The sequence below is a fragment of the Mustela lutreola genome, chromosome 10 (genome assembly GCF_030435805.1).
Source record: "Mustela lutreola isolate mMusLut2 chromosome 10, mMusLut2.pri, whole genome shotgun sequence".
NCBI lineage: Eukaryota > Metazoa > Chordata > Mammalia > Carnivora > Mustelidae > Mustela > Mustela lutreola.
The window spans coordinates 52,811,776-52,826,058 of record NC_081299.1 but is presented as its reverse complement, the minus strand read 5'-3'; the positions used below and the strand labels follow the sequence as shown (position 1 = coordinate 52,826,058).

Below are 14,283 nucleotides of genomic sequence, written 5' to 3'. Positions count from 1 at the left end.
TGCTGCTCCCCCTGCTTGGGGGCGCCCCCTCTCTCTCTCTTTGACAAATAAATAAAATCTTAAAACAAAAACAAAAACAAAAGTCATCAGTGCAGAAGAACAGTAAAAACACAGACATGGGAGCCAGGTTGCCTGTGTTGAAATCCCAGCTCTGCTACTTTCAAGCTGTGTCTGGGTAATTTTGGGCAGATCTCTTAACCTCTCTAGGCCTATACTTTGTTGTCTACAAAATGGGGATAATGACAGTCCTTACCTTTGTTGGGTTGCTGTGAGGACTAACTGATTAACTGGAGCATCCAAGGGTGATGGAGTAAAAGAGAAAGAAGCCTCAACACACTCAGCCTCCCCTCCCCCACCCCATATTGCTCTGAAGTAGCACCTATGACTCAAGATGAAGCTATTCACTTCCCCAACCTGGGCTCATGAGCAGAGAGACTGAGAAGGTCACTTTAGCTCCGTGTGAAGAACTTCCTTCCAGAGGATTTACTACAAAATCCAAGTAGTAAATTTCCTTCCACCAGAGATATGAAAGCAGAGGCTGAATGACTACTGAAATGGAGGGAGGGAAGGAAGCGAGTTGGAATTCCAGATTGTCTTTCCAATCAGAGATTCTTTGGTTAACTATATACTATTATATATCATATATATTATATTACATTATACATATTACTATATATTTTATTTTTATATATCCTACATGGACATTTACCTTTCTATTGAGAAATAAATATTCATATGTTATATGCTTCTTTCTTCAGGTCCTTATTGCTGTCATTCTGTGGAGGTTGCTTTACAGTTACTGTGGTAGGCAACCTCCCTGCTGGTCCCCTAGGGATCCTACGCCTTGATAGCCACTGCCCTGTGTCACTGTCTCCCTCTGAGTGTGGATTGGAGTTCACGACTTGCTTCTTGAGAACAGAATGCACGAGAGCAGATGGGGTGTCAAGAAATAGGTTAGGTGCTACAAAGCAAGCGCTTGCAGTGTGCCTGCTCTCACACTCCGAAGGAAGCCAGACAGTATGCCTCGAGCCACCCTAGCTAGAAGCCAGGCACCAAGTCCCTTAGAATTGAGTTCCCCCAGCAACCACCTGAGTGACCTTGGAAGCTGGTCCTTCCCAAGTTGAACTCTGAGCATATCAACTCTGCTAACAGTTTAACTGCAATTTCCTGAGACACCTTTAGCCAGAAGCACGCAACTATGCTGCACCTAGATTCCAGACCTATAAACGCTGAGACAGTAAATGGTTAATGTTTTAAGCCAGTGAGTGTTGGGAAATTTGTTCTCCAGTAACAGATAATGAATAGAGTTAGTTACCCTTTTAATAAATATCCTAACTATGATAAGGATTCAATAACAGAGTTTCCTTCAGTTTGTAAATTTCCATGTTCGACTTTGAAGCATCCTTTATAAAACTAAACAGTTAGCTTATGTTGTATCAACGTTGTAGACAACTGAACTGAGATTAATAAAACTGAATCAAAGAAATAAATACAACCTAAGTTGCTATCTCTAATTTAATACATGAACAAATTTTAAAGCCATCTGATGCTTGAATAATTTTCTAATCTGAACTGTAAATTTAACTGCACTATTTATTTATCAGAAATTAAGAAGTGAATGCTGATGTAAAAAAAAAAATCCATAAGCTTAGAAATATCCATCTTAAGCTGGATGTCAATTTTTTCCCAATAATGTAAATATTGTCCCATACATTATGCTGTTAGCATGCCAAACATCTTACTTAAGCTTCCAACTAGAAACAAAACAAAACTACTAGTTTTGAAGTCAGGGGAATATAAATATACCACGAGGCTGATATAAATAGGAGATAAACCGTCACCCCATGGCAAAGGCACCCCATGTGATAGTGCCTGGACACCTGTAAGACTGACCTGAAAGAGAACCTTTGAGTTTTCTTACTTAGCTTCATGCCTCTAGATGGTTTGTGTCGAGGCACAGGCCCGTATCTGGAAAACCGGAGGGCTGACAGTCAGCAACCTCCCACAGCAGCCAGCGACCTTTTCTTCCTGTCCCAACAAGAAGGCACGCACCCTACAGGGGCATCCTCATGGTCTCTGGCCAGTCTGACTCTATCCTTGCCTATCCTTTTTAGATAGCAGAACTGCCAAATCTGGTGTGATTTATTGTTATTATTTTTTTACTTATTAGGATGTTCTCTCTCTAGTCACTCGGAGGAACTACACCTTGTGATTAGTGATGTTACGGATGAGTAATAGTTAGGGGGACTTGGGGCAGAGTTAAGACATAGCAAGTAACAGGAAGGAAATGCAATAGGTTCCATTTGATAAGTCCCGGGCTAAGCCACTAGTATGTCTTAGGGTTAATATCGAAGGGGAAAGAGTAACTGAAATTTGGGCTTTCCATGCCATTAGATCCCTACTCCTACCTAGCCATCTTATTCCTTCTATTCTAAAATGATCTACTAACCAAACCCCCCCAGGACAGGCAACCCAAATATGTCAATGGTATCAGTTATAGATCTACCATGGGATTAAAAAATGAGTCAGTGCTAGGTAAAATTTTAAGCTATTTTCCTTAGTGCAAAGCAAATTCGTACAAAGCCACCATAATTTATAATGTGTAGCTTCTGTTCATAAGGTTACTAACCTAGGGCAGATACTTCCCCTTCATGCACAGGCTAATCCTTACAGCAATCCTACAGGGTAGGTCTTACCTATTAAAATAACTCCACCACATGACTTTAAAATAGCACTGGGGTGGGGGTGGGGAGAAGGGGTGCCTGTATGTCTCAGTTGGTTGGGTGTCTGCCTTCAGCTCAGGTCATGATCCCAGGGTCCTGGGATCAAGCCCTGCATCAGACTCCCTGCTCTGCGGGAAGCCTGTTTCCCCCTCCTTCACTCCCCCTGCTTGTGTTCCCTTTCTCGCTGTGTCTCTACAAATAAATAAATAAAATCTTAAAAAACAAAACAAATAAAATAGCACCAGGTACACCAGGCAGATGCTAAGTAATTACCTAGGGAATGAAGAGAAGTAAGGACATAGAGTGCAAGTTCCCAAGACGAGTACACAGACCCCTCACTATACTGTGGCCAAGGCTGGTGTGGTCCTCAGCCATCTCGACTTGAGGTCAATTCAGATGTTTGAGCTATCCTTTCTAGTTTAGCCAGAGCTACAAGTCTTACAGGAGACTGAATATCATAACAACCACAGCTAGTATTTATTTAATATTTACGATGGAATCCTGGATCTTATTATCACCCCCAGTTTGCAGAAGAGGAAATCAGGCCTGGAGAGATCAAATAATTAACACAGGTTCACAAGTTTAGAAAAATTTCAGAGTAGGGAATTTGAACCCACGTTGGGAAAAGTCCCAAACCCACATACTTAACCACTATGCTAAATTGCTTGAGAGCACCTCAAACCTCTCCTTAATAAGATGGACAATGCTAATTTCTGCTGTGTTTATCTAATTTGAGTTTTTCTCCGAACTGTCAGAAGAAGCAATAAAGTGAAGGCCCCTGAGCTACAATTTAGGAATATTTTACACTTGGCTTAAAAAGGACTCCTCTGAGCACTTAAAAAACAGTGCCATCAGAAAGTGTCCAAGTCTATGATGGTCACTCTTCTTGCCCTATTTTTGTTTGCCAACATTAAGAAAACCCAAAACAAAACAAAACAAAACAAAAACCCTGCGGAGAAACGGCTCCCATCAAAGCAGGCTTCTGTAACGTATAGGGCAGGAAAGTTTGTAAGAGGTTTAATGCAGTCTCAGTTTTAAAGCTGAAACAAATGTCAACATTTGAAAACTGAGGGGATTCGCATAAAAATCCAGATTTCTGGCTTCTCTTAAAATAGAAGATCTGGCAATGCTGGGCAGGCCCTCCTACATGGCCATCCCATGCTGCACAGAGCTGTTGCCTTCTCCATGAAGTATGCACCTCTAGTTGACCATGCTCCCCCAAACGATCCTCATTAACTTCCTTTGGGTTCCCTTGGCTCACAATCACTGGCAAGGTCATAGCCAGTCTAACACCTCTCTCCATGATTTGAAGAGTATAATAATCAAAATTGGACTTGAACTCGAAAAGGTAGTTGGATGACTGAGAAATCAAGTAGAAAAATCGCTCCTGGTGAAGAATGCGGACAGGTAAATGGCACTGACCAACTGGCCAATCTGTCTTGAAGACTCAAGAGGTCAACCTTGTCCCTTGGCCTTCTTGAATCGTGGACAAGTTGATACTCAGCCATCCTGTAATACTGGTCTGTGGAGAGCTGATGCTGGCCAAGGCTGGTAGGCAAAATTCTAAGATGAACCCAATGACCCATACCCTTGGAGAAGATTTTCCTCTTGAGAAGACCTGTAACTTGCTTCTAACCAACAGATATGGCAAAGGTGATGGGTATCACTCCTGTGATTGTGTTACATGGACAGCAAAGATGGAGGGATTTTGTAGATATAATTGAGGTTTCTAGTAAGTTAATCCCATGGGAGAGACCTCTGATTAATTCAAAAGGAGATGGGTCTGATGAGAACAAATGAGCCCTTCAAAAGAGGGTCCAAGCCTTCCCTGAAGTCAGGAGCTCAAAGAAGGGATGCTCTCCCTGCTGGCTTTGAAGGAACAAATGCATGTGAGTCTTACAGTGGCAAGGAAATGAATTCTGCCAATAACTGAACTTGGAAGAGGACTCCAAACCTCAGAGCAGACCAAAGACCTGGGTGATGTGCAGACTGCAGTCTCATGCAACCCTAAATCCTTACCTAAAAGCCAGGCAAGCTATGCCTGTACTCCTGACTCATGAAAGGGTCTGTGTGGTAATAAGTGTGCATTATTTTAAGCTGCTATTAAATCTGTGGTAATTTGTTATGTTCAAATACCTTCAAAAACGCCATCTGCCACCATTACTTGTAATAATTCCAGGAGCTCCCATCTTTCAAGGGCTCTCACCATGTGCCCGTCACTATGCTTTGCATTCATCAGTGTTGCCTTACTTTTAATGCAGACACACTGAAGAACTTGCAAATATATTCTTTAAGTTTCCCTTGATAGAATACATTCATTTAAAAAAAAAAATCCTACAAATAGATATTCGAATGTAAAACGGAAAATGACAGAGATTCCTTTCAGTACTTTCAAAGCAAGTGTCTTATTTCAAATATCCTTTCCTTCAGTTTAGCATGCATCCTAATTCCAGATTTTCTTTAATACATGAAAATTAAATTAGAGGGCCTTTGTACATTTGAAGGGCCATGCTCATCTAAATGACAGCTGGTTACAAGAAGGAAGGATCAAGGCAAGAATCCTGCAGCCTGGTTCTGTACACATGCGCACCAGCAGACCATCCACTCTCAAGTCAATGAGGAGGCAAGGCTGACAATTTGCATTAAAAAGGATGCGGCAGTTCCCTTGGGAAATAAATGGGGCTATGTTCCTAATAAAGGGGTAGGCAGAAGAGGCTCTGGGAGGGGAGAAATCATGTGGGCTGAGTACCTTTGACTGGAAAAGCTCCTCGTACGGGATGACCATGATGACAACACATGAAAATTTTATCCCAGGTCAATTTAAAAAAATTCCTCTAGGCAGAGTTGTGTGATCAGTTTACAATGTATGCCTATTGCCATCCTTTATCTACTGGTCTAGAAGTCCTCTGAGAGAGCGCAACTTACTCGCTTGAAACTTTGTGTTATTGTTTGTGCTTCGAATTAGCTGAAATGCCTTTTGAAATCCCACCGCATGCTGGGTAGGGCTGTCCAGAGACTTGACACCGTTAACGAAGGTGGACATCTTCCTTTTTGTCTCACTGGTGGCCGGAGACAGGAATGTCTTATAGCACTGGTCAAGCGAGCACGTCCTGACTGTGTCCGCCACCGTCAGCACGGAGATCTGGAGGAGAGAAAAAGAAACCTTGTTACCTTAACACGTGAAGCCTTTCTTATATTCTTGAAGAGCCCAAGGACTGAGATGGCCTACCGAACAGTTTCTGAGAGTTTAAAAATAAATGCCCAGAGGCATAAATCTATCAGATTTGGAAAGGATTAGTTAAGGACTGGTAAGGGGGAGGGGCCCTAGAGCTTGTCATTCTGTTCCCAGATGAAGTTAGCAGTTTGGTGTATATCCATAACATTAAGAATAACTATCTCAGGGTGTGTATCCATAACATTAAGAATAACTATCTCAGGGGCGCCTGGGTGGCTCAGTGGGTTAAAGCCTCCGCCTTCAGCTCAAGTCATGATCCCAGGATCCTGGGATGGAGCCCCACTTCAGGCTTTCTGCTCAGCAGGGAGCCTGCTTCCTCCGCTCTCTCTCTTCCTGCCTCTCTGCCTACTTGTGATCTGTCTGTCAAATAAATAAATAAAATCTTTAAAAAAAAAAAGAATACTATCTCATAATCTCATACAGAGAAGAAATTTAGCAACTACTAACCATCTTGGTTTTCCATCTGGAGGTGAGGGTAAAGGCACAGGGTGTGTGATTTAAGCAACTAATCAGTCAGTAAAACCTTAGGAGTTGGGAAAGTCAAAATGACGAAGCAGAAAATCTCCACAGGCAATAGATTATCATTAGCTGTAAACACACCTGTCTCTGAAGTGTCCTAGAGATTAGCAAACCTCGAGAAGCCTTCCCTTACCCCTCACCTCTCATAAATCTTGAGATAAAGTCCAGCCATCCACCAGGCCCCATGCCCTTGCCCCTCTCCTCAGCATAATTTCCACTGTGAAAGTCACAGCTAATTGGAAGCCTTCACAGGAGCCAGGAAGGAAGTACAAGACTCGGCTTGGTGGGGTGGTTTTTGTTTCTTGTTTTTTGTTTTTTTTAAGAGATTTGGAGCCAGAGTGGGCAGCTGCTTCCTCAAATGCTAGAATAAAAATGAAACCACTCTCTTTTCCCCAAAGTCATTTTACATATGGATTTAAAACTATTGTGCCATCAAACACAAGGTAGTTCACAAAAGACATTCAAGAAAGAGCCCATGCCATGGGGCTCCCTGGGGGTACCGGTCACCTTGTCGTGCTCGTCGATGGCACTGAGGATGACCCGGGCAGCGTCCTTTGCGATCTGAAGCTGGGTGTCCGTGACAGAGGCCCCGTGGTCCAGGATCACTACTATGTGCTTGGACTGCGGCCGGACCGTGGAGACGTAGATAGGTCTAGAAAGAGGGATGGAGGAGGGGGAGAAGCTCTCTGGGGTCAGTCCTGCTATTAGGTCAAAGGACCTCAACCCAATGCAGCTGTGAACACTACAAATGTTCAGGCATCTGGTGGCCAGCTCTTTTTCCAGGGATGGCCCAAGGATGGAGAGAGCAACCAGCAAGGTAAAAGAACACTGGCACGGTGAAAACACGACCTTGAGACAACAGCTTGTATCTATAGCACAGGGATTGGTACTTCAGTCTTCCAAAGAGTAAAGTAATCCAGAGGAGGTTAGAAGAAGCCAATCCTTTAGCATGGGACTCCTGATCTTGGGGCTTGTGGGTTTGAGCCCCACACTGGGTATAGAGATTACTTAAAAAATAAAATCTTAAAAAAAAAAAAAAAAAGGCAGCAAATCCTTGGGGAGGCTGGCCTTTTCGGCACACTTGAAAGTCAAAGCTGGAAGCTGTGCATGGTAATACCACTCAAGGTTGCCTGATATTTCGCTATAGAACATAGAACTTGGTGGCCTCTCAGACTGCAGAGAGTGCACAGGAAGGAGAGGAGGGTCTGCTTGCCAGCACTGGGTCTGCAGACGTACAGAGTGGGGCTTTGCTAAAACGGAGGCGGCCTGTAATCTGCAAGCGTGCTGAGCAGCTCTGAATAGGTTTACTTTCTCTCTCTCCAGACAAAGGCGACTGCTTAAGAGGGCCCTTTCCTTTCTATACGGAAGCAATTCATGCAGGTCAGCCACCAAAAGGCCCCATATCGGAGCATTTAAAACCATGCCATCAAATTTGTCCAAGCCTGTGATAGCCACTCTTCTTGCCAGGTTTTTGTTTGCCAACATTCAGAAAAGGGGGTGGAGGGAGGGTGGGGAAGGTCCAACGGAGAAATGCCTCCCATGAAAAGCGGCCTTCTGCTCATGTGCTGAACAGGAAGGTTTGTGAGAAGGGGTTTAATGAGGTCTCTCTTCACAGTTTTAAAACTGGAACAAATTAGGGGGAGCTTAAAAAAGCAAATCAGCCTCAAGAGAATTCTCTCCTTTACTGACACCCCTAAAACACGAGATTTTTCTATGAAATGTTAGATGCCAGTGGACTCAAAAAAAGCCTAGGCATGAATTAAGGAATAAAACAAAGTACAAAAACAAAACAAAACAACCAAACCCAGAAACAAAACAAAACAAAACAAAACACAAAAAACCCGAACTCTCGAAATCTGGCCAACTTTACACTTTTCTTCTCAAGCCAAAAGTGCTACATTAACACTGAAGTACCACTGTATTTTCCCCAATCAATGCCATTAAGCCAGTAGGGAAATGTTAATAGAAAGAATCCAGGAGAGATGGCTACGGAAGTGGAAGAGAGAACGGGAAAGAATGAAATCTGACGATCCCACCACTGACAGCCGTGTCAAATACTGAACCTTCTAGGTCCTCAAGGCAAGGTGAATTTAAGGAAGAAAAAAAAAAAAAAGGCCTATCTCCTTTTCAACTTAACCCACATCAATGGAAAGCAGAGGATGTGTTTCTCACTGCCACAGTACACTGTCAAACTGTACTGCCTGGGAGTCGGTCCCTACAGCATGACTGGTATCCACCGATTCTCTCTTGTGGGCTCTGAAAACCTATTCCTCACTTTGAAGGACGTGGAGAACTGGCAAAGGCCTCTGAGGAAAGCACTCAGGGCAAGGAAAGAGATGGGAACATCAATGTAGGAGGGGGGGAACCTGGGTCACTTAGCCAAGGAAGACCGTGCTGAGGGTTGGTTTAATGCAGGTTCAGGGTGGGTGTGCACGAAACCTGCCGAGTGCAGGTGAGTGCTGATTCGTGTCTTTTTGGACTTTCCCTCACAGGTGATTCGTTAATGGCAGCATACCATCCAATCTGTCTTCTTAGAAGTAAATGCAAATTAGACGGTTCATGACGTCTTTGGCCTCTCCTGAGATAACCTGGACCAGACCCAAGGTCATGGCTTCTGGCCCAGTTTTTAAGACACTTAAGTCTTCACCAGAGAATGTCTAGGGAGGGAACCAAAGAAACCATACCAACAATACAAAGGTCCTTCTAGGAAAAGGCCAGGAGTAGTATTTTCCTTGGGGAAAATTTTAGACGTAATTTAAAGTAATGATAAAGAGAGACTAAAGGGATAGTTACTTTGGACCTCAGAAAAATGGCACGAAAAATGAACACCCTCTATCTACTAGCTCCAGATTTTCTGGCATCGAACACCTGACACTGCAAAGGGAAGCTGTAAGGATCCAAAAGGGAAGTATAGTATCTTTGCCTAAGGGGTTCTGTAAATTGATGAGTCTTGTCAAACAAATTAGCTCACCATTACTGCCCTTCTGGCTAAGCGGTACAAACTCTAGTTATTTCTGCGAGAAGAGCAGGATGTTCATCATCTTTGATCCACTGTGTTCTGGGCAACCTTAAAACTTCTGATAGCTGAGACTGCATGCACATTTCAAAAAGACAGCCAAGCACGTTATCACAGAAAGGAAAGCTGGGTATCACTAAGTCCACTCTGAGATGTGTAGGAGTCTTTTCAGGCTGCGCTGAAGAGACCGTATTATCATTCCTGTCTCCCCAAAGATGCCTGAAGCTCAAAACCACTTGGGTGTCTCCAACCATTTAATTTCTTTAGTAGGTCCCTTGTTAGGTACTTACAGAAAAACTCTGGGCGTTATCACTTGCCCTTTCTAGCATCCACATATGCCAGATGGTGAAATTGTTCCTGAATACATTTGAGAAACCACAGCTTGGAGGCACGGCCATGTGTGTAAACAAGGAGCCCCTGGTTCATACAGATCTCTGTTAAGCAGTAATTAACACTTGAGCCAGCCAACATACCTACTACGATGCTCATAGCTGCCCTTACACCGGAACTTGTGTGCTGGGAAAACGGTGAAAATCCCTTCTTCCGAGCTGAAATACTGCCACTTAATTCCAGGGTTGGATTTCAGGTTGTCTGCAAGAACTGGAGGAGTGGGGGAAAGGAAACGTAACCACCAAATCCACAGGTGCAGGCAGGCCCGGCTCCTTCGGCATCTGTTCTGCATAAACTGCTTGTAGTACGAAGAAATCCCACTAGATCGAAGGCTGTAAATTTTCCACTAAACATTTTCTCTCTGTCCCTTAAAAAAATACCCGTGAATAGAAAAATATAATGAATGTTTCAGTCAAGAGAAGCTATTATTCTTAACCTTGTATGGTGACACTCTATGTCCTGGAATATTTTTTTTTTCCAGCTGAATGATTCATTTGCACTCAGCTCTCTCTTCAGGAGGCTGGTCCCCGCTGGACCAGTTTACACTTGCTGGCTTGGAGAACATTCTCTAGTTGTGGAGAACAGTGCCGTTAGGAGGCCCGGTCTCCAGGGGGACTAGACCTGTGACCTTGACCTTGCTCACTCCACAATGAGGAAATCAGCATAGATGGTACCTGAAAGGCAGAACCACGATCACTCAGCAAGAGCTCCTGGAATGATTCCAATGTGCCAGCAGTGGGACAGAGGCTTTCCTTCGTGGTTGTTCATTTAACCCATGAAACAACCATAGGACGGAGGTCGTATGATTATTCCCTACTTTGGAGTTTGGAAAATACACTCAGAGAGCTTAGAGACTTGCCTAAGGTTTCATCAGTAAATGACCAAGTTGGGATTCCAGCCTAGCTGTGCTGGTTCCTAGGTTCTTATCATCATGCAGTATTGCCTCCCTGGCATATACACAGTATCCCTGCCACTAAGCTGTGGCGGGAGGGGCAGCCACCCTCCTGGGGGCAATTCTGTCCCCAAACCTCCATGAAGTCTTACCCTCACCCACAAGCAGAGTCCTCTCCCTTCTCTGATGCCCTTCCACTCTGTTCCCACCCTGTATTCTGTTATGAACCATGCACTTTGTGTTGTGTCCTGCTCTACATGCTGCAAGATCTACACAGCTGAGCAAAAGACAAGCCTTATTATGATAACCGATATACCAGAAGACTTACAGAGTAGGAAATGGGACAGAAAGCAATTTGGGGAAGAAGTGTGAGTGAAGGCAAAAGGCAAGTGTGAGGTACATTTGATAAGGTACAGAAAGCTCTGAACGCCACGCGGCCATCCTTGAGTCTGGCTCGGAGGTCGGCTGATGTCTGCCATGGCTGCCCAGGAAAGGACCCTGGCCTTGCCAGCCATGCGGGCTCTGTCTCGACCCACCCAACTCTGCTGCTACCATGCAAAAGCAGCCCCGGACATCGGTGGGTGAGCGGGTGTGCCAATGACGGCGGATCTGCAAACATCAGCGGCAAGCTGGATTTGGTCAGTGGCGTTCGACATGAGCATTCATCCTCTGAACACACCGGGTGAAATATACCACACGGGGACTTGAAGCATGTCCGGTGCCTCCTGCTTCCAGCTACCCTGCCAGATGAACACGGAGGAAGAGTAGCCTATTTTTATCCTCACAAAAATCCTAGGAGTAACAAAGCATCATTTCCGAGTTATGGACACAGAAGCCGGCTCCAACTTTTCTGGGATCCCTGAGGTTTCATAGTGGACAGGAAGGCAGTCAAGCACATAGCATGTGTGACCGAGACACGGGTCCCCACTCCACTCGGCCAGGCCACCTTATCAAGGTCATTGCTTGGACCAGGGCAACCACATCCTCCCGAGACATCTGGCTGATGTGATTTGCACATAAACATGGAGGCAGCTTTTTCTCTAAGGGTCAAAGCCTTAAACTTGCTGTCGTGTTAGCACCACTCTTCAGGCAGCCCTGCCAAGCCTGCAAGAAACAGGCAAATGCTGCCTTTGGAAGTAAAGCTCAATGACCTCATTTAGAAGTAACATCTGTAACATAAACAGGTTACAGTGAGACTATTAAAAGGGGGAGCCAATGAGAGCAAGAATGTTTTAAAAATAAATCAGAATTCATACCGTGCATGATACATTTGGTCTCACCACAAAAGATCATTCTGGTTCCTTATAATCATTCCAGCACCACAGCATTTAAGTGTCAGGCAAGGTTCCTCAAACTCTCCTGCTGAGAACTCCTTTGGCATCTGATTAAATTTCATCCATCATTCGGTACTAGCAGAAGATGATGGATACGATGGTAATGAGGACCCCAGGGCCCAGAAGCAATCTATCATGGCAGTGTGCACCCCAAGCAGGCCCCTCTCTGACCTAGACATGGAGGTGAAGGATAGCCCTATTTTCCACACAGGCACAGGCAACCCAGAGGCGGCTTCCCCCAGTCCTAGGAGTCAGTGAGGTGTTCGGGCCACTGGATAACTTGGGCTGGGGTCTTGCATGCTTCCTCTTCTCAGCAATGCTGGACACCATCCAGGAAAAGGCTGGGCATACGTCCAACCTGTCAGTCCCTGATGCATAGCATTAAGCTTTAGGCTATCAGTGGGTAGGGCCTGAATTTGTCTCCCCTGCTCCGCACACCTACCTCAGACAGATACACGTGAAGGTGGCAATGAATGGTTTCTTCTTCACTGGAGCTTATCCCCAGATGGAAGCCACCACACCCTCTGAAACCCTCCAGCATCTTAACCTCTCCCACCTTCTAGTTAATGTTACTGTTGTTTGCAACTTTTCCCTCTTCCATCCCTAGACTCTAGAGATCCCTGAGGGTGAGATATGGGCTTGGGTCACTCCTGCGCCCAGGGCAGAGGTGTGTTCTATTGAGGTCATGGCACAGGCTCCATGAGAGCTGCAGGGACATGCGGGCTGGGAGGGTCTATTCAGAAGTACTCTTTCTCAACCATTAGACTTGTGTTTAATAAATTATAAAATCTTCGTCTGATGCTAAATCCAGTTAAAAATAAATATGGTGACTCAATATAGACCAGTGATAATATTTTTTTTAATTTGTCAGAGCGAGCGAGAAAGAGAGAGCTCACAAGCAGGGGGAGTGGCAGGCAGAGGGAGAGGGAGAAGCAGGCTCTCCACTGAGCAGGGAACCCCATGTGGGACTCGATCCCAGGATACTGGGACCCGAGCCAAAGGCAGATGCTTAATGACTGAGCCACTGAGGCATCCAGAGATCGATGATAATTCTAAATAGGTTTTAAGGGGAGCCTGGGTGGCTCAGTGGGTTAAGCCTCTGCCTTCAGCTCAGGTCATGATCTCAACCTGGGATCGAGCCCCGCATGAGCCTGCTTCCCCCCTCCCTCTGTCTGCCTCTCTGCCTACTTGTGATCTCTCTGTGTCAAATAAATAAATAAAATCTTTTTAAAAAATAGATTTTAAAATGATCGACACTCCGTTCTCTCAACACCACTGCCAATACAACAGGTACAGAAACAGTTAAGTGGACAGAAAAAAGGCTTGCCTGTCGGATGGTTTTAGGGGACTATCCATATCAAAATCAATTGTATATGTTACACATGTGAAGTTTATTGCTTATCAACTACGCCTCAATAAGGCTGATTTGATAGAACAGTGAAACTGAGCACCATATAAACTAGTTCTATACATGGTATGCCAGCTTTTCATAACTACCTCATGAGTTTGTTATTATACCCACTTTATAGATGCAGAACTCAACTTGCTCAAGGCCCAAGTCATGATTTGATCAAGGTATCTCTGCCTCCAAAGCCCTTGCTCTTTCCAGAACACTACAGGGCCTCCACAAGGCCACTAAATACATGCTAAATGAATTAGCAATCAACAGATAAAAAAACACACCCGTTATTTCTTGAGAGGCAGAGTAAACATATACATTTGTATGTTTCAATCAAAATGATCAGTTGCATTAGTTTGTAAAGACACAGTGTGAAGAAATGCAACCAAGAGGACACTTGACAGAAAGAAAGGCTATAGCAATTGAATTAAGGCAGAGGCTAAAGTGAGCATTTAAACTGGTGAGAAAAAACAAATGGCTGAACTGCTAGTACTTGGCAGGGACCAGCTGACAGTCCAATATCATGGGGGTCCGACTGACCCCACAGGCTGGCTTACCTGGAAAATGGCACGCACACTGTAGCTCAGAAGACAGAGTCAAGTTAATTAAAGCACTCATGACTGAGTAACACCGAACCATAGAAAGCATATTTTACATAATAGAAGGAGTTTTTATGTGACTATGAAACTATATAGCTGAGGACCCTTAATTAGTCTGGAGGTGTTTAACAGATTGGAGGGAGCGTTCACTGTCCATGTGAATAAACATAAGAAAG

General features: G+C 44.5%; 1 protein-coding gene across 1 annotated transcript in view; it reads right to left on the bottom strand.

Moving 5' to 3' along the window:
• CACHD1 (cache domain containing 1) overlaps positions 1 to 14,283 on the bottom strand; it is a 204,804-nt gene that overhangs the window by 49,372 nt on the left and 141,149 nt on the right. The window contains exons 5-7 of the mRNA XM_059138128.1: positions 9,967 to 10,093; positions 6,985 to 7,129; positions 5,649 to 5,865 (exon numbers count right to left, since the gene is read on the bottom strand). Coding sequence (XP_058994111.1) covers positions 5,649 to 5,865; positions 6,985 to 7,129; positions 9,967 to 10,093 — 489 coding nt within the window. The remainder of the gene's footprint in view (positions 1 to 5,648; positions 5,866 to 6,984; positions 7,130 to 9,966; positions 10,094 to 14,283) is intronic.